The sequence below is a fragment of the Camelus bactrianus genome, chromosome 1 (genome assembly GCF_048773025.1).
Source record: "Camelus bactrianus isolate YW-2024 breed Bactrian camel chromosome 1, ASM4877302v1, whole genome shotgun sequence".
Lineage (NCBI taxonomy): Eukaryota > Metazoa > Chordata > Mammalia > Artiodactyla > Camelidae > Camelus > Camelus bactrianus.
The window spans coordinates 50,513,461-50,539,056 of record NC_133539.1 but is presented as its reverse complement, the minus strand read 5'-3'; the positions used below and the strand labels follow the sequence as shown (position 1 = coordinate 50,539,056).

The following is a 25,596-nucleotide window of genomic DNA, read 5'->3' as shown; positions in this document are numbered from 1 at the left end:
TATTTTGTGGCAGAAGACAGCATATTCTTAAAATGTCTTAGCCAGAAACAAGTAGAAGAAAGAAGAAATAAAGTAGAAATTATGAGGTAGAAATGCTAACACTGTCAGCAGGATGTGGTAGCGTGAGGTGAGGGCACGGGCAGGTCAGGCAGAGGCAGGGAAGACCTGGAGTGGCCCACAAAAGGACTGAGCTTGTGCAGTGGGCAGTGGTGCCCCCTGTTAGTTTGCAGCAGGGATGACATTCCACTAGGGTCATGTTCAGAAAGAGCAAGGGGTCAGCTGTGCTGGAGCCAGGCTGGAGGTGCCAGAGAAATGCCAGGTGCCATTTAGATCAGGAAGAGCCAGCATCATCTTGGTACCTGGTCTTCTCCAGATCTGTGGAAGACAGAAGTCCGGGGCTTGTGCATAAGATGTCCTCAACAGATCAAAGTAAAATTTCCGCAACTGGGCTTTAATTCCTGGTTGCAGACTGAGCCCTCGCCCCAGCCCAAGCCTTTAACTCGGGTGCGGGTCATGTGGGTGGAGAATTATTTGTATTATGGTCTTTTTAAGTGTTTTACTTTTCACTACTCTCTGTCTCAGTGTTTTCTGTATTAAAGCACACACTTCTAGAGGAAGAGATCATGTTTGGCTTCTCTCATAAACCACATAAGTTACCAAACAAATACAGATAGACACACACACACAATACAATGCAAGGGAAGGAAAACTACCCATGAACAGATCTCGGTTTCTATCCTGACTTTATAGCTCTATTATTAACTGGGTGAGGGTAAGTAACTTAACCTCTCTGACTTTCTACTTCCTTATTTATAAAAAACGAATATAATGATACATGCCTTGTAAGAATCAGGTTCACATTATCTGTGATACAGCTCAGTTTATTACAATTTTATCGGAATAGTGGATCAAATGCACATGCTTCTCTGGAGAGAAATAAATGTATAAAAGCGCAAACCAGGAAGTCCAGTCATTATTACCTCAACTCTTCAAACAGGAAATGCTTCTTCTTAAATTGTTCATGAGCCAGAGATACAGTGGAGGAGAGAGTAGGGGATTTCTCACCTGTGCTTATGGAGGAGGGCAGGAGAAGTGAAAGACCACAGCTAGGTACATGGTATGGTGGAAGGAAAACAGAGAGGTAAGGACAGGAAAAGAAAATAGAAGGGAACTCCCTTCAGAAGATGTCTTCAGCTTTTGGCAGACTATTCACAGTTTTTCTCCCTTCCATAGCTGGTAAGTCTGTCGGGAAAGGTGGGAGAGAGGGTGAAGTGTGTTGGGATGAAGCAGAGGAAGCCATGATGAGAAAGATCCCTTAGGTTGTTTTCCACCAGAATTTTTCATGTCTTTTAAAATGCTCAGTTTTATTCTTCTCTTTCCAGTTTCCTTGGCTAACAATTTTAGAATAATCCTTGCCTGGGGGCCTAATTGTTCTGTATTTCTAACAAATTTCCAGATGTTGCTGTTGCTGCTGGTCTGTAGATCACACGTTGAGGAACAAGGCTTTAAAGAAATCTTGTGTTTTTGAAAAGAGACACTTGTCATAATTCTTAGACTGCATCTTTGTGCCATTTGCAAAAGAAAAAAAGGAGTCTAAGAACAAGTTTACACATAAATGTAAATCTCCTAATAAGTAGGTATATGCTATTTAAGCCACGTTAGGGGATATATTTTTTTAAGCATTCTGGAGGCAGCGTGATGTAGAAAAGTCATGGTTGTTCCCTGTGCTCCCTCTTGCTGACAGTGGAGGCTTTGGGTTTGAATGTCTGCTCTGTTCTTTGGGGTAGATTCCTCATCCGTATAGTGGGGATAGCCATTTCCCTTGACAGACAGTTTGTGAGTACTCAGTCTAGAAGTGCCTCCCACATGGTGGATGCTCAATAAAGATTCGTTTTCTAATCTCTTTCCTATCTTTTGAAGAATCTCTTCATTTATAAATAACTACCATTTTTACATTCAAGATAACTTAAATTTTTCAGCTGTTTATTAATTCTGAGTGTATTCTGACAATGCATTTTAATTATTAGGTTGTATTGCTGCACATAATTAAAACTAATAATACTTCACTTATCTTAAAAAGTGTTTAAGTGCTTTTGCACTAAACTAGAGTGATCTTTTCAGTTATTTTGGATTATCAAGGAAGTTTTCAAAGAAAAATAGTAGGCTTGAGATCAAAATATCTGACTTTGAGACTTAGAGCTGTCACTCACTAAGATTACCAGGGTTCTTGGAAGTGTGCTTTGTGTTTTACCCATCTTTGTGTAATTCATGGCACCTGTCACAATGCTGCAAATACACTACTGATATTTGTTGACCACTTATTACATGCCAGACACTTTTCTAAGTACTCTACATGCATTAATTCATTTAGTCATAATAATTCTAAGAGGAATATTATTCCTATTTAACAGAAATGAAACTGAAGAACAGAGGGGCTAACGGATATATTTTACTTATCTTAGGTGCTGATTTTTTTTTTCACATTTTAACATCTCCAAAATGTATCAGTCAGACGTCTATCAGTCAGAGCCCCAGCAGTAAACAAACAACACACTTTAAGTACCTGAGGAGAGTTTAATAAAAGGGTAAACACTTTACAAAAGTGTGGTTTCCCTAACCAATAAGAGATAATGCAGGACTCTGTGGCTTAGAACCTCTGAAAACCATTCTACTCCTTGGCCTGAAGTTGCAAGATGAAGGAACCTGAAGAAAGCAGTGTTTCTGAGAGTGCTGCCCAGAGGACTACGGCTATAGTGGTGAAATGCAGGCAAACCATGACACCCCACAGGCAAGAGATGATATTGAACTCCAGAATATCCTAATTACTTAGAGGTATCCCTTATGGACAGATCATATATACTACACACACACACACACACATATATATATCAATTATTTTATTTCATCCATTTATTTCAGCTTCTGAAATTAGGTCAGTAAGGTCTGTAAGTTTGCAAACAACTTCTTTTTATTATCCTAAATTAACTAACTTGAAAATTCAAGATACAGACAAGTGTTGATTATTTTTTTAAAGTATTACAAATCATATTAGGAAACATTCCTGAGGTTCTTTTGTATAACATCATAATGTCCATTTTTTAAAAGAAAAAAACTCTAAATAATTTTAAGCAGCACATTGGTCAAAAATTCTTTTGATCAGAATGCTAACATTTGATGTTTTATTTACAGACTCCTTTTCAAGATGCTTTTGTGAAACATTTAGGCAAAATTTTACTAGAAATTCTTAAATTCTTTAGAGAAAAGTAAAACACCTGAATTTTTCCAGATTCCTTTGCTACTTTGAGCAAAAAACATTATTAGCATCAATAATACACTATAGATTAACCTGACCTGTCAATAAGGAATGCAGCTATTAAGGAATTACTTGTCCTTGTGTTTAAAAGTCTTGAGTCTCCAGTGTATTCTCCCCTTGGAGTCTGTGCACGTCTCTCTTTCTTTCTGGACATACTGACTATTATGAGATCCATTGTTTCCTGGAAGTTTACTGGATGCAAGTTATCTATTAGTTAATTAAAATGGACTGTCCACTAAAAGTATATTTAATGAAATGGGAAATTCATAGGCAACAAAACTTACGATCCTGCTATGCTACCTATAGTATCCTAGTATTTAATACTTACGGCAGATTGGCAAAAATGACCACTACAAAACAGTAGCAACAGCAGCAACAAATAGCCGTCATTATTTGAATGTTTATTATTCTGCCAGAAGCTGTAACATATGCCTCACAGATCACTTGAACTATCATTTTCTTATTAACAATGATGTAACTAAATATTGGGAGTAATTGATCATTTATGTGAAAAGAATTTATGTTTTATATGCATATATTTTTTGATATGTCAAGGTACAGCAGTAATTTTTGTGGGGGGAAATGACATATCATAATAAAAAGCAGGTTTCTCTTTAAAAGTTTAAATAGCTTTTTATTCACAATTGCTTTGCTAACTGGAGTTGTTAAATGAAGAATAACAAGTACTAAGTTGGATTAATTACTTTTTTCTGTATTTTCCTGCTCCGTAACATTTTTGACAAACAAGAAGATAAAAGAAGAGTAATATTTAGAAATAGACTCGTAGACATAGAATACAAACTTGTGGTTGCCAAGGGGCGGAGGGTGGGAAGGGATAGTCTGGGATTTCAAAATTGTAGAACAGATAAACAAGATTATACCGTACAGCACAGGGAAATATATACAAGATTTTATGGTAGCTCATGGAGGAAAAAATGTGACAATGAATATACATATATTCATGTGTGACTGAAAAATTGTGCTTTACACTGGAATTTGATACAACATTGTAAAATGATTATAAATCAATAAAAAAAAAGTTAAAAAAAAGAAGAGTAATATTTGAGCTTTTAAGTTTGTTTTACCTTAGCTCTAGTTGAAATGTGGTCCAAAAAACCCTTGCAAGAAGTCCTCAAGGTTGTTTGTGTTTTCATAATAATACTAACATGTCATTTGCTTTTTGCATTTAAATTCTCTCAAGTGCATGTTAGTTTTCTAGATGCTACACAGCATATGTTGATATTATTGCTTTGATGGCTTATGGAGTAAGTACTTTTGTATTTGTATGTATGTGTTTCTACATTTTTCTAAGGCAAGTTCTCTAGGATCCTCAACAATTTTTAAGAGTATAAAGGGATCCTGAGACCAAAAAGTCTAAGAATTGCTGTTTTAGCTGATAAGAAACAGATATTAGGACACATTTAAGATTGAATTAGTTTTAAGTTTGGTAAATATCCCTTTAGAAAATTATATGAAGTTATAAAGTACTATCAAATATAAAAAGAACTAATAAATTATACCATTTAGTTTTATTGAATTGGTTATAAATTACTGAGCTCCTTGCCGTGGATTTTTTTTTTTTTTTTTGAGTTATAACAATCAATATTCATGCAATTCCTGGTGGTTAAGACTCAGACGTTCCTCTATCTTTCGCTGGTTTTGTCTTGTTTTATAAATAAATACGTATATTTTTATTGACCGCTGTTTAAAATCAACACAAGCAGAACCCTAGTTTTTGTTGATTATTAATATACACAGCCTTCAACCTTAAAAACCTGCCTTGTGGACAAACGCCGTGTGGTTAAGCCAACCAGCCTGTTGCGGTGTTTTGTGATAGCCGTCCTCACAGACAGTACACTGGGATAGTTGGTCTAACCTGCCTAAGTATGGGTCATGTTTGATGTAAATACTCTTCATTTTTAGCCACAATAAACATTTGAACTATTCCACTTACCCTACTTACGTTTTTATCTTCCCAAATTGAGATGTTTACTGTATCTTTCTCTGAGTTGCTTTTTTTTTTTTTCAAGTCTCTGGCTGTTTTTCAAGATACCTTTCTAAGACAATTCTGCTAAATATGTTATAAATTAGCATTAACATTTATTGTGGGAATATTTATGAGTGGTGGTCCCTTGGGTATATATTTTTCTCTTTCATTTTTAAAAAACTAATGACATTTTATTTGGGTGAAGATAAAACATGCTTATTATAAGACATTCGGGCAATACAGAAAAATTTAACTGCTTCAAATTCTACCACTCAAAACAACTACTGTTAATATTAGCTGAACACTTTTATATAAATATATGTAAAAAGAAGGAAAGACAAACTATTTCACAAAATTCTTTTATATAAACATGTTACTCTAAATAAAAATATTGCATTTATTGTTACTTTACTTTGAGCTGGTAAAAGAAACAGAAGTAATTATTGAATGTGTGATAAAAATGACTCTACCACATACAAAAGTGAACATTAATATGAACTACGGTCTGTGAGTGAAAACACTGCATCAACATTGGTGCATTGATTGCAACAAATGTACCACTCTGGTGGGGATGTTGATGGGGGAGGCTATGCATGTGTGGGGGTAGGGGGTATACAAGAACTCTTTGTACTTTGTCAATTTTTCTGTGAATCTCAAACTGCTCTTAAAAAATAAGTTTATATATTAAAAAATGAGCTTTTCAGAAGCATTATTTTCCGGTGTACCATAATGACATATAAGGCAATCAATAAACCAAAAAACCAAACCAAAAGCACAGCATGCCAAGTAGACAAAGCAAATCTGCTCAAGTGTCTATTCCAATGAGTTTGGACTATTGAAAACAAAATGCCTTTACCAGATGAGACACTAATTTCTAAAGGAGTTCTCTATGTTAAAAAAAGACTGTGAACAATATTGAGAGGATGATGTAACTGTACATTTAAAAAACTATTTTCACCATCACACAGTGTCTATTGACTCCATGCTATGAAAGATAAAGAACAACTTTATGCTTCTTCAAACTGCCTTTCCTCCCATTTTCTGACTTGTTGGTTATGTATTATTTTTATATTTTGAAGATTTAAAATATTTGTGTTTATACATAATTTTCTTAAGTATTTAGTCTTAACTATGTATTTAAATAGAATAATTGTTCATCACCAATCATGACTTTCAATTTTTATTTATATCTTGTTTGGTGGGACATCAATCTCTCGTGCTTTTTCTGTATGTTTTACAACTAGAGAAGTGTGAGAGGAAAGAAGAAGGATTAAAAGATGAGAGCTTGTATCTGCTTTTAAATCCTTTCGTGTCTTCTTTGGTTCTGATCTTCAGGTAAGGTGAAATGGAACCCACTGTAGCTCACCCTAGTCTAGAATATGTCTATCTTTCTGTCATGCCTTCATTGAATGAGTGGTAGGATCTATCATCTGACAGTGTAATCATGGGGTTATTAGCAGGGCTAGTTTTCATTCTGAGTGAGAAAAAAAAGAAGGAAGAAATCCTCTCAGGAACAAAGTAAAACAAAACAAAGTTTTATTCATTATCACAACCATTTAGAGACTAATGATTAAATAATATATTGCTAAAATGTTAGAGCAGATGTAAAAACTGTAGCATTTAACATAACCAACGGCCTTGCTTGTGGTTCAGATGAAAAATAAGCAAAGAACAGTTTATTCTAAGTCACAATGCTTATGATGACCACAATTGACCACACTGTGAAAACCTAATACTTGGCTGGTGTGTATATATTGTATGTGTTTTCATGTGTTTAATGCTATTACATAAAATGTTTGTGTTAGTGGTGGAAAGGTTTGCAATAAGAATCAACCTGAACAGGAAATTCATGTGAGTAACTATTTCAGTATGAAATATGCACTTTAGAGAGGTAGGTAAAGAGGATGATGAGAAAGGCTACCCAGAGAACTGGGGGAGAAGTGCAGTGAGGCAAGCTGTAGAGGGTGATGGAGAACCTGGAGCCCCATGCATGTCCAAGCAGAAGCAGCTTAAGTCATGCTTGATGAAAAACTGTAAAGTCTCAAAAGTGGCTTTGAAAGTGAGCAGATTTAGGCATATAAGAAATAGGTCTTTTCCAATGCAAATAAAAATGTCTAACTTTTGAAAACAAAGTCAATATGTAGGATATAACATATTGATATAACATATGCAGGATATAATTATTATAAACATACACAAATTGACAGAATTGAAAGGAGAAATAGGCAACTCTACAATGATAGCTGAAGACTTTAACAGACCTAGTAGACATATATGGAACACTTCACCCCCCAAACAGCAGAATACCCATTTTTCATGAGTGTACGTAGGACATTCCAGGATAGACTATGTGTTAGGCAACAAAACAAGTCCCAATAAATTTAAAAAAGATTGAAATCATATGAAGTACTTTCTCTGACCATCATGGAATGAAACTAGAAAATTCACAAATATATGGAAATTAAACATAATTTTTAAACACAATGAGACAGAAAAGAAATCACAAAATACTATAAAATACATTGAGATGAATAAAAATAAAAACATAACATACCAAACTTATGGAATATAGTTAAAGCAGTGCTCAGAAGGAAATTTACCACTGTAAACCCCTATATTTAAAAAGAAAAAAAATCTCAAATCAATAACCTAACTGTACACTTTAGGGAACAAGAGAAGAAGAGCAATGTAAACCCAAAGAAGGAAATTATAAAGATTAGAATGGAGATAAACAAAATAAAGAATAGGAAACAATAGACAATAAACCCAAAAGGAATTTTTTAAAAAAAATCAATAAAGTTGGACAGTTGACTAAAAATTGAGAAAGAAAAAACTCAAATTACTAAAATCAGAAATAAAAATAAGGATATTACTACCAACCTTACAGAAATAAAAAGTAGTATCATTTATAGAATACTATGGACAATCATATACCAATAAATTTGATAACCTATATGAAATTGATAAAACCTTAGAAACTCACATATTACCAAAACTGACTCAAAAAGAAACAGAAAATCTGAACAAACCTGTAACAAGTAAAGAGATTGAATCAGTAATATAAAGCCTATCAACAAAGACAAGCCCAGGACCAGATGGCTTCACTGTTAAATTCTATTAAACATTTAAAGAGGAATTAATGCCAATCCTTCTCAAATTTTTTCAATAAATAGAAAAAAAGGAAACACTTATCAATTCATTCTATGAGGTCAGCATTACCCTGACATCAAAGTCAGACAAAGACATCACAAATAAAGAAAATTACAGACCAATATCACTTATGAATATAGATGCAAAAATTCTCATCAAAATAGTAGCAAACTGAGGGGGAGGGTATAGCTCAGTGGTAAAATGTGTGCTTAGTATGGACAAGATCCTGGGTTCAATCCCTCGTGCCTCCATTATATATATATATATGTATGTATAAATAAATAAACTAATTACCTCATCCTCTAAATTTTTTTAAAAAATGGACAGGCAAAATACTAGCAAACTGAATCCAGTAGCATATTAAAAGAATTATATACCATGTTCAACTGGGATTTATCCTAGGAATGCAAGGTTGGTTCAACATATAAAAATTAATCAATGTAATTCATCACTTTAATAGATTGAAGGGAAAAAATTTACACGATCATCTGAATTTATGCAAAAAAAAGCATATGACAAAATGCAACACTCTTTCTTGATAAGAACATTCAACAACCTAGGAATGAAAGGAAAATTCTGTAACATAATGAGAATTTATAAAAGCTCCATAGCTAACATCATATTTGGTGATGAAAAACTGGAAGCTTTATTTTTAAGCTCAAGAAGAAGACAAGAATACCCCTTTTGCTACTTCTACTCAACATACCAGAAGTTCTAGCTAGGGTAATTAAATGATTTAAATTAAAAGAAATGAAAGGTGTCCAAATTGGAGAGGAAGACATAAAACTATCTGCTCACATATGACAAGATGTTATTATATGTAGAAAATCCTAAACATAACACCCCCAAATACAATTAAGGCTAATAAACAAATTCAGCAAAGTTGCAGGAAACAAAATCAACATGCAAACATAAGTTGTATCTCCATATGTGAGCAATGAACAATCTGAAAAGGAAACTAAGAAAACAATTTCATTGACAGTAGCATCAACAAGAATAAAATACTGAGTTATAAACTTAATCAAAGAGTTGCAAGAGTTACACTGAAAACTGTAAAGCTGCTGAAAGCAATTTAAAAATGATCTAACAAAATGAAAAGACATCCTTTATTCATGGATAAGAGACTTAATATTATTAAAATGGCAATACTCCTCAAAGAGATCTACATATTTAATGAAATCTGTACCAAAAGTCTCAATTACCTTTTTTTAAGAAATGGAAAACCCTCAAATTCATATGGAATTGCAACAGACCCCAAACAATATTGAGAGATAAGAATAAAGTTGGAGAAGTGACATTCTCAATTTTAAAACTTTCTACAAATCTACAGTAATTAAAACAGTTTGGAACTGGCAAAAGATAGACACATAGACCAATAGAAAGAACTGAGAGTCCAGAAATAAAATCATACTCCTATGGCCCGCTGGTTTTCAACTAATTGCAAAGACCATTCACTGGGTAGTAAGAAAGTCTCTTCAGCAAGTAGTTCTGGGACAACTGGATCACTGCATGCAAAAGAATAAAGTTGGATTCTTCCACGTCATATTCAAAAATTAACACAAAATAGATGAAAAACTTAAGAATGAGCATTAAAACTATGAAACTCTTAGAAGAAAACATCTTTAATACCTTTAGATTTGACAATAAGTTTTAGATATGACATCAAGAACACAAGCATCCAAAGAAAATATAGAGAAATCAGACTTCATCAAAATTGTATACAAAGTTTTATGCCAAAATACACTATCAAAAGAGTGAAAAACAACCCATAAAATGTGAAAAATATTTGCAAATCATACATCTGTTAAGGTTTGAGTATCCAGAATATATAAAATTTTTTTACTACTCAAAAACAAACAACCTAATTTAAAATTTGTAAAAGACTTGAACAGGCACTTTCCCAAGGAGGTTATACAAATAGCCAACATGCACATGGTAAGATGGCCAATGTCATCAGAAACTAGGGAAATGAAAATCAAAACCACAGTAAGATACCACTTTACATTAACTAGTGTACTGCTACTACTACTGAAATGGAAAACATGTGTAGGCAAGGTTGTGGAGGACTTGGAAATCTCATATATTGCTAGCAGAAATGTGTAGTGGTTCAGTCACTGTGAACAATAATTTGGGAGTCTTCAATAAGTGAAACATAGACAGGGAGATCAAGAGGTACAAGAGGAGGATGCTGAGTTCATGGTTCAGTGACCATAAACACATCAGAAACACAACTACATGTGGAACTCTTGCTGAAATCATCATGGAGACTGATAGAAAGGCTCTTCTACAACCAATACTGTAAAGAAAAATCCACATGGAGTTGGTTACGAAAGATCAGGTCAGGACCCAATCCCTATCAGGGGACACAGAAGAGGAGGGGGATATCATAGGCTCAGTGGTCCTCCCTAGGGAGCAAGGAGTTTGAGCTACATATTAGGCAGCCTAGCCTTGGGGTCAGACACCAGGAAGGTGAGTCCTCTTAGGTGGTTTGAAAATCAGTGGGATTTACTAGAGGACTGTAAGAAACCAAGACTACACTCTCGAAAAGCGTGAGTACATGCTTGTTTACTCCCAGCTTGCCAAAATAGCCCCAGGGGACACCCCAGCCCACACTGGGTACCTGCTCCAGCTCCCCTTTTCTGGCACTGCTCTCCACTAGGGTTAAGGCTGCCATTACCAAGAAGAGTGTGCACTCTTAGAGGGAATAGAACCAGATCAGACCCGATCCTGCCTCAGGCAAGTGCAGAGGCAGCCTTTGCCAGCAGGCATGTCCCTGCCCACATTTAGGAGGAGCTAAACTAGTTCCAGGGCAGATATTGATATTGCTGGCAAGTGCAAAATCATCTCAGGAGCAAGGCACCATACCTTTTGTCCTGACCCAACCTCTAACCAAGGTGCGCACAATAGGGGAAAAGTAAAACCAGCACAGACATGCATCCCCGACATGCATCTTGGACTAAGTATGATGGCCATAGTTGCCCATAAGCTTCAGATGTGAAAAACTGCCCCTTGCCGTTTGCTTACCCCATAATCTTGGTATACTCATTGCTCTCTGCCAAGATATACATCCCTCACTCTCATGTCTAAAGGTCAATCTGGTAGAAGTTACTATCTATGCCATTCTAAAAATAGAGATTATTGCTTTCCCCAGGAGGCAACTACCTCATACAGGTTCACCCCTAAAGCCCCTGGGGAGAGGACCTCCCACTCTCCAGTGCCTTCTCCTACTTTTCACTTCCAGTTTGCCACCACAGCCTCCAACCCCGCATCTCTGACCATGATCACCACAACTCCCCCTCCCCCTTGGTCACAAATACCACTAACCATTGCATATATCTCACTGAACTATCAGTTCATACCCTTCAACAATGTAATTGCTGGACTTGCCACCTTGAACCAAGGAATACACCAAGATATTATTGTCATAAAAAGTATAACTCATACTTTCAATACACTTTATAATTCAACCAGGATATTGTTGGAAATCTTGTAGACCTGTTTTCTTGGCTAATACCATATAATGGGAAATTTATTTACAGACTGGCCTACAAGGACTCATACTTCTACTTGTTCTCCATTTTACTCTCATAATAAAATATTTTTAAGCTGTTTAGGGCATCTTAGGCATGACTCACTAGAAGTCTTCTTTTATTTGGGCCAAATACACCATACAAAACTGATGTGAAGATCAATGGGTCAATTTTAATACATTTTAAAATTTTTCAAAAGTGCTGTCTAGACCCAATTTTGAAGCCCTAACTGGAGGATGGTGAGTCCCCTTCTTGAGCAGCTGATTAAGTCCACACCCCAACCACTTTCCTTATCTGGGCTGTCAGACTCCAGGCTACTGCATACACACCTTCGTCGCCACAAGGCCAAGTACTAGACCACTAGGAAGAAGTCCATAGACAATTATGTACAGGAGCTTGGAATATTATTCAAATTAGTCAATCCCAGACCTCTGGAAACCCAACCCCGTCTATCTTGTGATACATAAGTTTCTCTCTACTGTTTCAGCTTAGTGTTACTCTGTCTACAAGTGCAATCCCTGTGAGACCCTATATGGCAGCCTTCTCTTTTTTGGAGCTGTAAGAAACATAGAGTTCTGCCTATCATCCATTCAAGTGTCCTTGTGCTGTGTCCCAACATCAAAAGAATCTTTAAATCTCCTAAAACAGGAAGAAAGAATCTGTTCCTTGCTTCTCCCTTAGCTTCTACTGGTTTGTTGAAAATCTTTGGTGTTTGCTGGCTTGTAGAAGCACCACCTTGATCTTTGTCATCATCTTTACATGGTGTTCTCCCTGTATGCATATCTGTGCCCCATATTCCTCTTTTTACAGTGGCATCAGTCATTAGATTAGGACCCAACCTACTCTAGTTGGGTCCATCTTAATTACATCTGCAACAACCCTATTTCCAAATAAGGCCACATTCTGAGGTACTGGGGGTTAGAACATCAACATATGAATTTTGAGGAAACACAATTCAACCTATAACAGGAAGTATTTATTAAAGCCACACATATGTTTATCCTAGGATCCATCTATTTTATTACTTGGTATACACCCAAGAAAATGAATGCATAAGTAGACCAAAAGATACGTACAGAACAAAAGTGTTCATAGAAGCTTTACTTATGTTAGTCCCAAACTGGAATAATCTAAATCTATAGAGGAATGAAAGAAATAAGTTATGGCATATTCATTAAAAAAATTCTACATGGTATTAAAACATGAACCATGTAACAATTTTATTTATATGCAGTTCAAAAACAGGCAAAATGGTGACAGAAATCAGAGTAGCACTATCTTTGAGGAAGGGATATTGAAAGAGAAGGAGCATGAAGGAAATTTCTTGAATGATGAAAATGGTCTTATCTTGGTTATGGAGGTGATTATCTAAGTGTGTACATGTATAAAAAGTCATCAATCTGTAAACTTCAGATTTGTGCATTTTGCCATATATAACTCCTAATTCCTAAAATGGTAATTCTTAAAAGAATTGCTATATAATTTATCTCATCACCTCAGTACTGTGGGGAAAACCAATGAATAGTAAGCATTGGCTGTTTTGATTTATCACTCAGCAAAACTCACAGATGTTTCTTGTCAGTGGCTAATCGGCCAAAAGCATACAGAACAGAAATGAACCTAAAGCAAAATGGCAAAGAAAACTGACACACAACCCTCTTGAACCGAGTGTAAACAAGGTGACCAAAGGAGTCACTGATTTACAGTGGATTAGCATTAAAGTAGAAAACCAGCCACCCCAAATGCATACATTGTAGAGGACTTCAACTTAGAGGTTACTGATCTTGATTATTGTAATATCTGGTAAGTCTGATTCTTTGACATTTTTAGCAAAAAGTAAAGCTATCTTTCAACAGTGATGAAGATGCTCTCGATCCATTCATAAGATGTTTTGTGATTTGTTCTAGTAGCAATGTTAAATTTGTGCATTTTCCAGCACAAATTTACTTAATCCCAGTGGTGCACTGACTAGTTGACCAGCTGAGTCCATAGTAATAAGGGGGCCCTGGAATGGAGTGAAACTAAACTTCTGTGACTAGACAAACATGGTGTTCTCCTTCAGTTTTTTGGTTTGTACTTTTAGTGTGTCTCTTGAATTCTTAGTTTTGGGTGTTAATATTTAGAGATGTGTAATTTTCTCTCCTTTGATATTTCTAATATTTCCAGCCCTAAGGTTAAGAAGGAAACCCTACATTTCTATTTAAGGTTATAAAATTTTTAAAATAGAGGCATGAAATTTATGGATACAATTTGTTTCAGAAAATAAAGATCAGGGAGCATAAGAATATATAAAATACAAATAATTAATCTAAGTCAATGATTTCAATCTCCCACCAGAACTCTTTATACGAACGGAATCTTATCCAAAAGTACAAGCAGGTAGAACAAATGAGTGAAGCGACTCTAATTAGAGCGTACTTGGGTAGCAATAAACAAACCTTTGAATACTTTCTGTCTTTTCTTGCAATGATCCAAATGGTATTTCACAATATTCTGAGGAACAGTGGATTCCATACTTCCATACTCTAGTTAAAGGAGAAAAGAACCAGCTCTTAGGAGAAAGAAAGTGGGAATCTAGGGCCAGGAAAAGCTGAAAGGAATTGGAAGGGAGGAAGGAACATGTAGGACGAACTCAAGAGAAAGTGAGCAGCAGATTTTGACTCATGTAAAGTAATAGAGAAATATTTCAATGTGGCAGGAAATAGATGGCAGGGAATGGATGGCAAAAAAAAAAAGTGCAGTTGAGGAGAGTTTAGTTAAATTTTCAGCATGTTTTTCCATGTAATGATGGAACAACTTCTAATTTCTGTTTTACAAGGATTTTGGGGGTAATTTTAACTATGGTTAACTGATTTTCTGTCATGTTGTGTGTGGGGAAATAATGCCTTCCACTCCATTTAAGTGCCTAAAATTGATTTCATTTACTTTTCATTATTTTCTATAGCTTCAATAATTAGTTCCTGTATGGACAGAAACCAGAGCACTCTAACATATCCAGAAGGTAACATGCTTGCTTTTCTTTTCTTTTTTTTGAGGCCAGTACTTAAGTATGGAAGGTTGAGCTTCCTTAAAAACATAGTTGAAGGTCTGGACCAAGTGCCAGCCTTGTGTGAAGTTGAAGAATGTGGTGATCTGAACGCTGTGGGATGAGGGAGCCTGAACCACCCACCTCTCCTCCCCTAAAGCAGTTTGATTCCATTGGAAGATTATGGAACTTTCTCTGCCAGGCACTGTGCTGGGCTTTGTGGGGGACATACAGATGAGCAAGATGAGCAAGACTATCAGGGAGCGCAGTGATGTGCGGAACCCAGACAGGAGCACGGCGATCACATAAGCAGAGGAGATCAGCACTCACATCAAGTGGACCAGGAGGGCAGCAAGGGAGCAGTTCAGCACCAAGGCTTAGAAAAGGCCTCACAGAGGATGCAGCCTGTGAACTGGGTCTTAAAGGAAGAGTGAATAGAAAAAGAGCATTGTGTAGGGTGCCCCAAAGAGTGAAAACAATGTGAGAAATGACATGGAAATGGAAGTGGAAATGTGCTTGATATTTTTTTTTTCCTGGAGTGTGAGGGCAATGTAGTAGGTGATAAGATTGCAAAGTGAGTCAATTTGAAAAAAGAAGGCTTTCAAAGCCAATAGGAAGACATTTAAACTTATTCTTCACCCAGTGAAAGATCTCTGAAGGGTTTTAGAGTTTAGAGAATCACAGCGTATTACAGAATGGTGTACTGGCTGCAACATAAGGTATGAACTGAAAGGACAAGAACTTTGAGACAGTGACAGAAGTTAGGAGGCTTTTGCAGTAATCCTGGTGCAGGGCGACAGGGACTTAAACTAGGGTTTGGTTGTGAGATAAGAAAGGAAATCCCTCAAAGCCAACTGGAATTTGTCTGTGTGCTTAAGGTTAGATGAGACTGGAAGATATTTTATAGACAAAGGATGGGGAAGAGATGGGATATGTCTGCCAGTGTGGGAGCAACGATGCCAATCTACCCGCTACCTTAGTGAAGTAAGAGGTGAAATCACCTGATCTGATCACAGGAGCACATGGAGAATATATTTGTAGGCAGGTGTCAGACCCACTGAGTGTGAGGGCAGTACTGGCCATTGGTAAATTATCACAACAGCTATGAACAAAGAAAGAAGAGAATAAAGAAAGGGTGAAATAATATCAATAACATTAGAACTATCATTATAGGTGAAGGGTGATTGACTAAAGGTCATAGAGAGAAGGAAGGTGAAAGAACATAGAACATCTGCAGTGCTTGAAATCCTCACCATTGGAGTCACTTTTTTGGATACTGTGCTCCTGTTTAAATGCATGTTTATTCGATTAGCTTGTACTTTCCTTAAAAACAAACAAAAAAACAGAGTCAGATCTTGAGGACAAATATTAGGCAAAACATTAATGCCTTTGACTGCCTATAAGCTCAAGTTCAAAATCCCAAGAACTGCAGAAAAGCATTCAACACTGAATCCCTCACCAGTCTCTTATCTTTCTGGTTTTATCTTCAGCATCTTTCCCTGATGCACATTCAGCATGTTTCACTGATGCACATATACTTCCTACACCCAACCTCTGGCAGTTCTCTAACAAGCCACGTGCCTGCCTGTGTCTAAGCCTTTGGCAAGTTGGAGGTTCCCTCTGTGAGGGGATGCCACTTGGAGTGGTGGAAAGAGCATGAATTTAACTGCCCTCTTAGATTTCCTTTGAAATCCTCCTTCTTTCTTTATCTAGTAATATGATCTTTATTGGGCTATAAAATGCAAATTGAATACATCACAGAGCAGGCAACAGAGCAGAGCAGAGATATTAAGTGAAAAGTTTAGAAAAAATAAGCTTCATCCATATAAAAATTTTGCCCCACCCCAGCTGGTTCTGTTCATGTTAATCTGATGAAATCACCGACACTCACCTTTGTACAGGTAAGTTGCAACAAATACACCTAATCACCTCTCAGCAAACGCCTATCAATCAGGGACACGTGTCAGTTTATGGAAAAGAGCGAGCTTTTAAGTGGAAGATGCTTTCTATTCTTAATTTTTACTTTAAAATATGGAAAAATAGGTCAATGCTGTATTTAATCCTGATAATGATATTGAATGTATGGAAACAAAATCTGTGAGCAAAGTTCACAGCAAACTATGTGGGAGTACATATGTGACTGAATAGGAAGGAAAGGAAACTCATTCAAAGGTTGATAATATCACATTTGCAATAAAATCCTTTGAACAGAAAATTTATAGAGGAAAACATTTGTTTTCCCTTTGTTTTATATTTATATACTATGTTACTTTTTTAACAGAAAAAATACATCTAAGCATCTCTTACCATTAGGCATCATCATTTTTTATTTCTGTGGGATGGTCCAACTAATGAAATTACGGATTGTTTTAAAATCTGTTGATGTCACAGACTTTGTAATTCTTCAAATAAAAATTAAACAAAAAGCCTTCCAGCTTGTTCAACCTGAATGCCATCTTAGTTATTTTTAATCAAAGTACTGTATCTTTCCACATTTATATTTGTCTGAAAAGCCACCCTTATGGATAGGTATTTAGTTCTGATGTTACTGATTTTTTCACTTTCATCAAAACTTAGGAGGAGATAAACCACATCACTAATTATTCCATTTTCCCCCGTGAGGAGTATGAATTATATGATAAATCTAATAGTCCCTGTGGCCAAAAGAGTAGATTCAGAACACTGTCTTTTAATTTAGATTCCGTTTTCTCATCTGTTTGTTTCATAGATATCAAGATTCCTGAATTAATTTCATAATGTCTTAAAAATTTGTCACACATATAATAAATGTTGTTTCTCTAATGATACATAATACAAGAGAAAGATGTTAATCTTTGGATGGGTTTAATACTTTATATGTATTTCATGAATGTTAATTTCTTATATAATTCTAATATTTCTGGAATAAGATCATCAGGAAAGTAATGTTCTAGTACAACTTCATGGAATATGCTGTGAATAAGTTTTAACACATGAATTTCTTTATCAAGCTTTTCTCTTATAATTCTCTGTTTGTGTGTATGTGTGTGTCCAGTCAACACTACACGATCTGTACCAGTGGATACAAAGCCTGTGCTCTCTTGCCCTCCTGTGCTGTGTACAGCTGTGCTGTTAACAACGTGGGAAGTAGTCCTCAGAGACAAGCCCCCCTGCAACAGAGTCTACAGGGGTGATACAAATGAGACAAAGGGAAACTGCACCGATGAGAGAATAACAACCTGGGGCTCCAGACCTGACAAGATTCCTGCCCTTCAGATTGACCCAGTGGCCATCACTCACGATGGGTATTACAAGTGTGAAATGGTAACACCTAATGGGAATTTCTATCATGGATATCACCTCCAAGTCTTAGGTAAGAAACACTATATATTGTGGTATTTCAGATAACCAGATTTGGGACTGAAGCAAATCTCTCTCTAAATTTCACGTCCCATGTGTTAAGACTGAAGCATTTTCCCTACATTTCTGCAGTGCCCCCTGAGGTGACCCTGGTTCAAAGCAAGGATGGAACTGCAGTGTGCAAGGCAGCTGCAGGGAAGCCAGCTGCACAGATCTCCTGGACCCCAGAGAGGGCTTGTACCACTGTTCAAGAACCCTGGGGCAATGGCACAGTGACTGTCCAGAGTACCTGCCACTGGGAGGGCCACCATGTACAGAATGTGTCCTGCTCTGTCTCCCACTTGACTGGCAACAAGAGTCTGACCATACAGTTGAATCAAGGTAAGCACCTGTTTCTTTAGAGTAGGAACTTGATGCTCAGCCTTTCCTTCCCAGAATATTATGAATAACCAGCAGAAAGTAAGAAAACTTGTTCTCCTAATTTAAAGATAGTCTCTAAAACTTACCTTGGTTAATCATTAGTATGCTAGAGAAATTATTTGTACTTCTCTATTAAATAAAAGGAATTAATAACTTCTTACTATATTCTCTAAATGCCTTTATTCTCTCAGCTGTAAAAATATTATTTCCTAACTAGTGATTCAGACTTTTACTTATTATTGGTATAAAATATTGATACATTATATAATTTAAAAATACTTCTTCAGTAATTAGCCAATAATAATAATTATTCCCATTGATTTTTTGTTTCTTGTAGTAGTCACCAGTTTATTTGCTACTCTGAGTAAGAGGCAAGTTTTCCTTCCTCCTCTACTTTGTCATCTGAAACTAATTCATCAATTCATTGCTTGGACATTTACTGAGTATTATTATGTGTTTAAGGCTACAAAGTCCATGTCTTCATATTGTTCCAGGGAGTATTATTTGTTGTTGATTAGGAGCAAAGCCTTTGGCAATACATGGCTTCTCATTAATCAGCTGTGTGACTTGGAACAATATTTAATTTCTCTGTCTCATGGTTTCTTTTTCAACTGAGATATAATTGATATGTAACATTATGTTAGTTTCAGGTATAGAACATAATGATTTGATATTTGTACATATTGTGAACTGATTACCAAAATAGGTCTGGTTAATGTATCATGATTTCTTCATCTGTTAAATGGGATGATAGTACTCACTTCACAGAATTATTGTGTTAATTAAACAAGTCATATATATACTTAATATCTCTCACCAGGGTTTTTACAGTGTTCTTGTAACAGGTCTTCTGGTCTCTAGCTTACCTCCTTCCAGTTCCCTGTGGCCAGTGACTTCCAAAATGAACAACATGCTGCTCCCCTGCTTAAATGTCCCTCATGGCATCTCTTTGCCTCATGGAAAGCTAAACCCCTTTGACCTGCTGCTCTCCTTGTCTCATGTCTTGCTATTCTCCAGCCTGTACCCCATGCACGTGGGCCTCTTCGGGCTCCTCAAAAGGGTTATCCTCTTTTATTCCTCTCCTCTCTTTTACATGCAATTTCACCTCTTCATCGTCTATTTCTTTCCCCATACACTCTCCTTCCATTCCACTTGATCAATTCCTATTGCAGTTTTAAGCCTTAGTTTGATATAATTACCCTGGGATAATTTTCTCTCGCCATGTAGTTTGGTTAGCTGTTCCTTCTCTGTGCTCAAATAATGTCGCATGCATTCCTCTGACTGAGTACTTCCATAGCCCTACAGTTGACTGCCCACTTCTCTGACTCCCAGTACAGGGCAGGTTCCTTGAGAACAGGAACCACATCATTCATTTCTACATTCCCAGAGTCTGACACAATGCCTGACACACACAAACAACTGCAGAACTAAGTTCAGATCATCACAGACTTCATCTCTATATATCCCACTCTATGCTCCAAATATAATTAAAGTTGACTCATCTTTAAATCTTTGCTCAAATTGTTTCTTTCTCTTAAGAAGTCTTATTTTTCATCTCTTTACCTATTTAATCCTGTTACTGGCAGGGCTCAGTTCAAATCCCACTTTACTCTGACCTCCCAGTTAGAGTTGATTAAGCTTGCTTATTCCTTAGATGATTTACAATCTGCAATGTTCCCTTAGTTCTGTTTACTCTCTTGTAAGTTATCTTTTCATTTGTCTTGGTCTGCTTCTCCAACTGGATTGTGACTTTTTTGAGGGCTGTGACGTGTCTTCTTTGTCTTTTTGACAGTGCCTAGGAGACTGTATGACATTCTTCTAGTTTAGTATCTAAGTAGGCTGTTTAGCAGGATGATAGGACCTTTTGAGCCAAGAGTCAGACTAGTGCTTAGAGTTCACCCAGTCTTTTGGCTGCTATTTTCATAGGAGAAAAGACTTCAGAATGATGTTCCTAATTAGTCCCATTATATCTTTGCAACAATTCTTGGGGCCATTTCACAGATGAATAAATGAAAGTAGGGAGACATAAAATACCCTACTAAAGGGGTTATAGCAGATCAGTGACAGAACCACTTCAGTGTGGAAAGTATTATCAAATGGTGCGTAAAATATTAAGAATAACGCCCCCAAAGACTATCATTTACACAGGAAATTAGAAAGTACATTTCCTTTTTTTCTTATAAAATTGGGAAGTTTCAGCAACGCTTACTGTGCATTTATTCATTCAGAAAATATTTATTAAAAATCTACCATATACAAAAACACAGACCATTCTTAAACTCTGTCATGAAAGAATGATACATTAGCAGCATTTGAATCTAGAAGGTGTTTTGATTATGACAGTCTGTGAACTTTTAGGATTATTTTAAAAGGCTCTTTTAAACTATTGACTCTAATTTGTTCATTAGAAGAATTTCTGAAATGATTCTTCAACCCTGTCTGTGTTATCTATGTTTAAAGGTGCCAGAACCCTGGGATTTCCAGTGTCATACTTTCTGATCATTCTCTGTGTGAAATTCTCTTTTTTCCTGGTTATCCTGGTCATCCTGGGATTCATCTACTTCCAGAGAACCAATGATTGCAGGTAGGAAATAAAGACTGAAAAATATAGACTCACTAGAAAGAAAACAGCATTATAAGACCTTGAGCTTACAATGTCCTGGGAAAAGCTTGACCCACCTTTTGGCACGTTTGTCTGTTCCTCAGTTCCTTCTTTGACATGAAAGCTTTGTTAACAACTGAGAGCCTGGGCAGAGGTGCCTGCAGCACTGGGGAAGAGTGTCTGCTTCACCTGTCCTAGACTACCCTCTGCGAATTCTGTGGGGAAACCAAGTTTAACTGGGATTCCTTAAGGTTTGCTCCCCCGTTTCTATGCTTCTGAAGGCTTGTATTAATTCCTGCTTAAATATATATATATATATATATTTTTTTTTTTTTTTTCCTAGAGCATGAAAATCAGAAAATCTGGAAGTCAATTTAGACTTAATGAGATATCACAAAAAAGCAGCCAGTTGAGATCAGCCTTCTGGTTCAACATCTAGCTCAACTGCTCCTGCTCCTGCTCCTGCTCCTGCTATTTGAGATCTTTGTATTTAGAATCCATGTGATAGGTGTCATGCCTGTTTCAAACTCTCAGCATACAGACGTATATACATACACACACACACACACACGTGCAAAAGCTTGCCACCTGCCATCATAAATGCCTATGATGACTCATCCACTTTCCCCTTTGCCCTAGTGAGTCCTTATTTACAAAGGAGAAACAACCCTGCTTCTCAGCCTAAAGAGGAAGATGGATCAGCAAAAGGCAAATAACAATGCTGTGCAGTTCTTCTACACCCCTTGAGTTCTTTGGATGGTGCTTTCATCCTACCTACTGTTTCCTCTACCCACTGGAGATGCTAATTAGTGTTGCATTGGCAGGAGTCACTATGCACTGCCTCCAAGTTAGCCCATAGCTGACCTCCCACCCCTTTCTCGATTGCTAGCAATCACTGAGGTAGTTGTATTGCATGTTTGGCCTGATCATTAAATAAATGGTCAGGAGTCATTTTTAGCAGTACCTACATTTTTGAAGAAATTATAAGTTGATCCCAAATAAGGAGATATTAGAGTCACTGGAGAGAGTGCTGAACGCTAGCTCACTTTTTAGAGCTCCAGTGTCTCAATTCTATTTCTTGTCTGCATTATACAGTGGATTAATGGTGGTAAGAGTAAGAGTGATTGGTGAAACCCTGACTCTTCTAGGGTCACTGTAAACTGGAATGCTATCTTCATGGATACTTATGGTAATCCTATAGTAAAAAGTGTCCTTTTATTTAAAGGAAAAATGTATTGTGTAAAGTGGCAGGTGATTTGGGCTATTACTTTTATTTTAAGCAAAACTTTATGAGAGAAAATGAATGCATATAATCTGGAGAATACTAATATAAACAGGATAGTCTAATTGTTGAAACAAACAATCCCCAAATCTCAGTGTATTTATACCACAAAAGCTTAATTCTTGCTCACTTTACATTCCAATGCAGGTTGGTGGGGCTAAGGCAGGGGGCAAGAGGAGTTCTACTCTAAGCTAGTATTTTATCCTACGGCTCTGCCCTTCTCAGAGTATTCTCCACTCAGCTGGTATATGGGAAAGAAATAGGAAAAGAGAAAGAAGGAGAGAGAAGGAGGATTTTATGTGGGACTGTTTTACGAACCACGCCTGGAGTAGTAATCACTTCTGCTCACATTCCATTGGCTAGTACTTGTCACATGGCCACACTAACTTCTATGGAAGTTGAAAAATGTAGTGTAGCTGCCCTGGAAGAAATAGTCAGGTTTTGGATACATATATATCCATCTTTCTACAGTAAATAATAGGACAAATGCTAAGATTAATACCTATTCATTAGTAAGTGACATGAGTCAAGAAATAAATTAGTAAATAATGTCACATATAACTTACATAAACTCCTTTCTCTCTTTCTTTTTTTTAATCATAATTTCCTCATGTTTAAGACAGGGCATAAAATGGAAAAAAGTCTAGTACCACAATTCTATCATGGACTCAAAAATACTATGGCACAGTTGCTAGTTACCTAGTTCAATGCTCATTTTCCCCTTTCTCCTTGTAGTAAATGACTGTATTCATGATTCTAAATTTTCACCTCTCCCTCTATCCATGTAATTTGTCAATGACTTTAGAGTTCTTTCCATAAGGAGAGTGCATATTTCTCCCCCTCTCACCATGTAATTTGTGTTAGCCAATCAAATGAGGCAGAAGTGGCAGTATACCCGTTTTGAGCCTGGGTCTCAAGAGGTCTCATATGTTTCTATTGCTACTCCATAAGAACATGCCTGAGCTAGTCTGCTGAAGGATGAGGGACATATAGGAAGTAGCTGAGTCACCCCAGTCTCCTCCCCCACTTCCCTGTTGAGGCCAGTCTAGACAGTCCAATCCAATGATCATCAGCCATCTCCCAGACATGTGAGAAAGCTCAGTTAAGATCAGAAGAGCTGCCTACCTGACCTCTGTCACAGAGGTTTTTGTGGTTGTTTGTTACACAACATTACCGTGGCATTAGGTTTCTGATACACTGTTTAATAATATAATTCCAACTTTATTTAGTGTGGGAACATACTTAGCTAAAAGACATTTCTCAGTTTCCCTTGCAACACAGTATGGCCACCCACAAAATTTTCAGAAATTAAGTGTAAGCACACATCTTGTGTGTTTTTAGGAAGGCTCTTTATGGATAAAGAAGAGCTCCTCTTCTGCTTTTCCTTCTTATCTCCTGGACTACAATATTGGTGTGATAACTAGAAGTCTAGCAGCCACCTTAGGTCACAGGTAACACTGAGGACTGAAGCCACTCACTAAGGTGGTGGAAAAGAAAGATTGAAGGATCCTGGGCCCCAATGACCATGAAGTTACCATTCCAAACTTAGACTACCTAGCTATAAACTTCTTTTGTGTGAAAGAGAATAAACTATTCTGTTTGTGGCACTGTTCTTTTGGGTTTTACTCTATATGCAGTTGAACTTAATCTGACTGATACAAATACCTAGTTTGCCAATCACAAGGTTTGCTGCCAAGCCTGTAACATGAGTTATGCTCTATTCATGTGCATTTTCATGGTCTATTTTGTTCTTCCCCTAGAGATTATGAAGCAAGTTATGTTCTACTGATGTGCATCATCATGGTCTACTTTCATTCTTCCCTTAGAGTAATGAAACAGATGTAACCTCAGAAGATAGTAATCACAGGTATTCCAGCCATCACTATGACAGTTCCAGAAGAATTGCTGGTTATGTAAACTTACAAGATGCTACGGCCTTGTGATAGGGAAGGGCATAGGAATCTGGGGATGTTCAAAGATGATCTAATAGTCAGCCAATCCCTATATATGTGAGGACATGTCTGCATTACAGGATTGGGAAGATACAGATATAGTTGTGGACTCTTACAGAGGAAGTGAGCAGGAGAAACAGAGGAACTGATATCCGTGGGATTTTATTGTGTTAATTCTTTTTCTACAGAAAAGACTCCATCATTCTCTGAATAGATTTATCCAAGTTCATGCTTCTTGTCTGTTCCATTCTTAATGCCATGATTTTCTGCTGATATGAGCCTGGAAAACCAAAAAGCTATAGCTACTCCCTCTCAACCTCCTACCCCTGCATAAATTTTTTTTTCTTTTCTGAACACATATGTGTGTGTATGTATATGTGTGTGTGTGTATGTGTGTGTGTACATGCACAACAAATTAATTGTGGTCCTAAATTGAGGGAAGTTGGGAACAACTTTTATCAAAACACAATTGAGAGCCACTAGATGGTGCTTCAACTTAATTCTTTTAACATTTCCAAGCAGGCTAAAATCTAACCTCAGACGGTAATCCTACATTTTTTTCCTTTAGTTTTCCCATACAACTGTCCTTCCACTTACTAATTCTTTAGGTCTTCTTGGGTAGTTTTGAAACAATTACAGAAGAAAGGGAAAATAGTTTCAGTTAAAATTAAGGAGAAAAAAATGTTTTTCAAACTTGAATTGCATTATTCCTGTCACTTAATTTTAGTTGAAACATTTTGCTTATGAAACAAGATAGGGGTAGGTATTAATAGTCTTATTTCAGGGAAAGGGGAAATGTGAGGATCTCTTAGCGGTAAGCCAAGATTACTACTCACTTATTTCTTAAACTGGAGACCTGAGATCACTTGATCACTAACAAATATATAGCTGCTTGTTAGTGTTAATGGAAGCAGATGGTCAGAGCTACAAATAAAATTAGTTGGCCTTTTCTACTTCCTGGGTCCAACCCCGTATCTCCTCCCCTATCATCTTTAA

The 25,596-nt window shown here is 36.7% G+C and overlaps 1 protein-coding gene and 1 long non-coding RNA gene across 3 annotated transcripts in view; one reads left to right on the top strand and one right to left on the bottom strand.

The window, feature by feature from the left end:
• Window positions 1-25,596, bottom strand: part of LOC141577697 (uncharacterized) — a 118,649-nt gene that overhangs the window by 10,629 nt on the left and 82,424 nt on the right. The gene's annotated exons all lie outside the window — the stretch shown is intronic.
• On the top strand, window positions 1,036-24,753 carry LOC105082359 (cell surface glycoprotein CD200 receptor 1-like). 2 transcript variants are annotated; one of them, XM_074363507.1, is made up of 7 exons: window positions 1,036-1,236; window positions 6,545-6,635; window positions 14,925-14,981; window positions 18,040-18,357; window positions 18,477-18,725; window positions 21,225-21,348; window positions 21,710-24,753. In XM_074363507.1, the coding sequence occupies exons 3-7, from the start codon at window positions 14,945-14,947 to the stop codon at window positions 21,714-21,716; spliced, it is 735 nt and encodes a 244-aa protein (XP_074219608.1). In that variant the 5' UTR covers window positions 1,036-1,236; window positions 6,545-6,635; window positions 14,925-14,944; the 3' UTR covers window positions 21,717-24,753. The 2 variants fall into 2 exon arrangements, with proteins under 2 accessions (XP_074219608.1, XP_074219605.1); XM_074363504.1 differs by lacking the exon at window positions 6,545-6,635.

What these genes read in the sequence shown, in the direction of transcription:
- LOC105082359 (XM_074363504.1), top strand. Translation starts at nt 1,185, where the DNA reads ATGTCTTCAGCTTTTGGCAGACTATTCACAGTTTTTCTCCCTTCCATA. An exon ending in CACTCTAACATATCCAGAAG is followed by an intron (nt 14,982 to 18,039) that starts GTAACATGCTTG and finishes GTGTGTGTCCAG; the next exon opens with TCAACACTACACGATCTGTA. An exon ending in ATATCACCTCCAAGTCTTAG is followed by an intron (nt 18,358 to 18,476) that starts GTAAGAAACACT and finishes ACATTTCTGCAG; the next exon opens with TGCCCCCTGAGGTGACCCTG.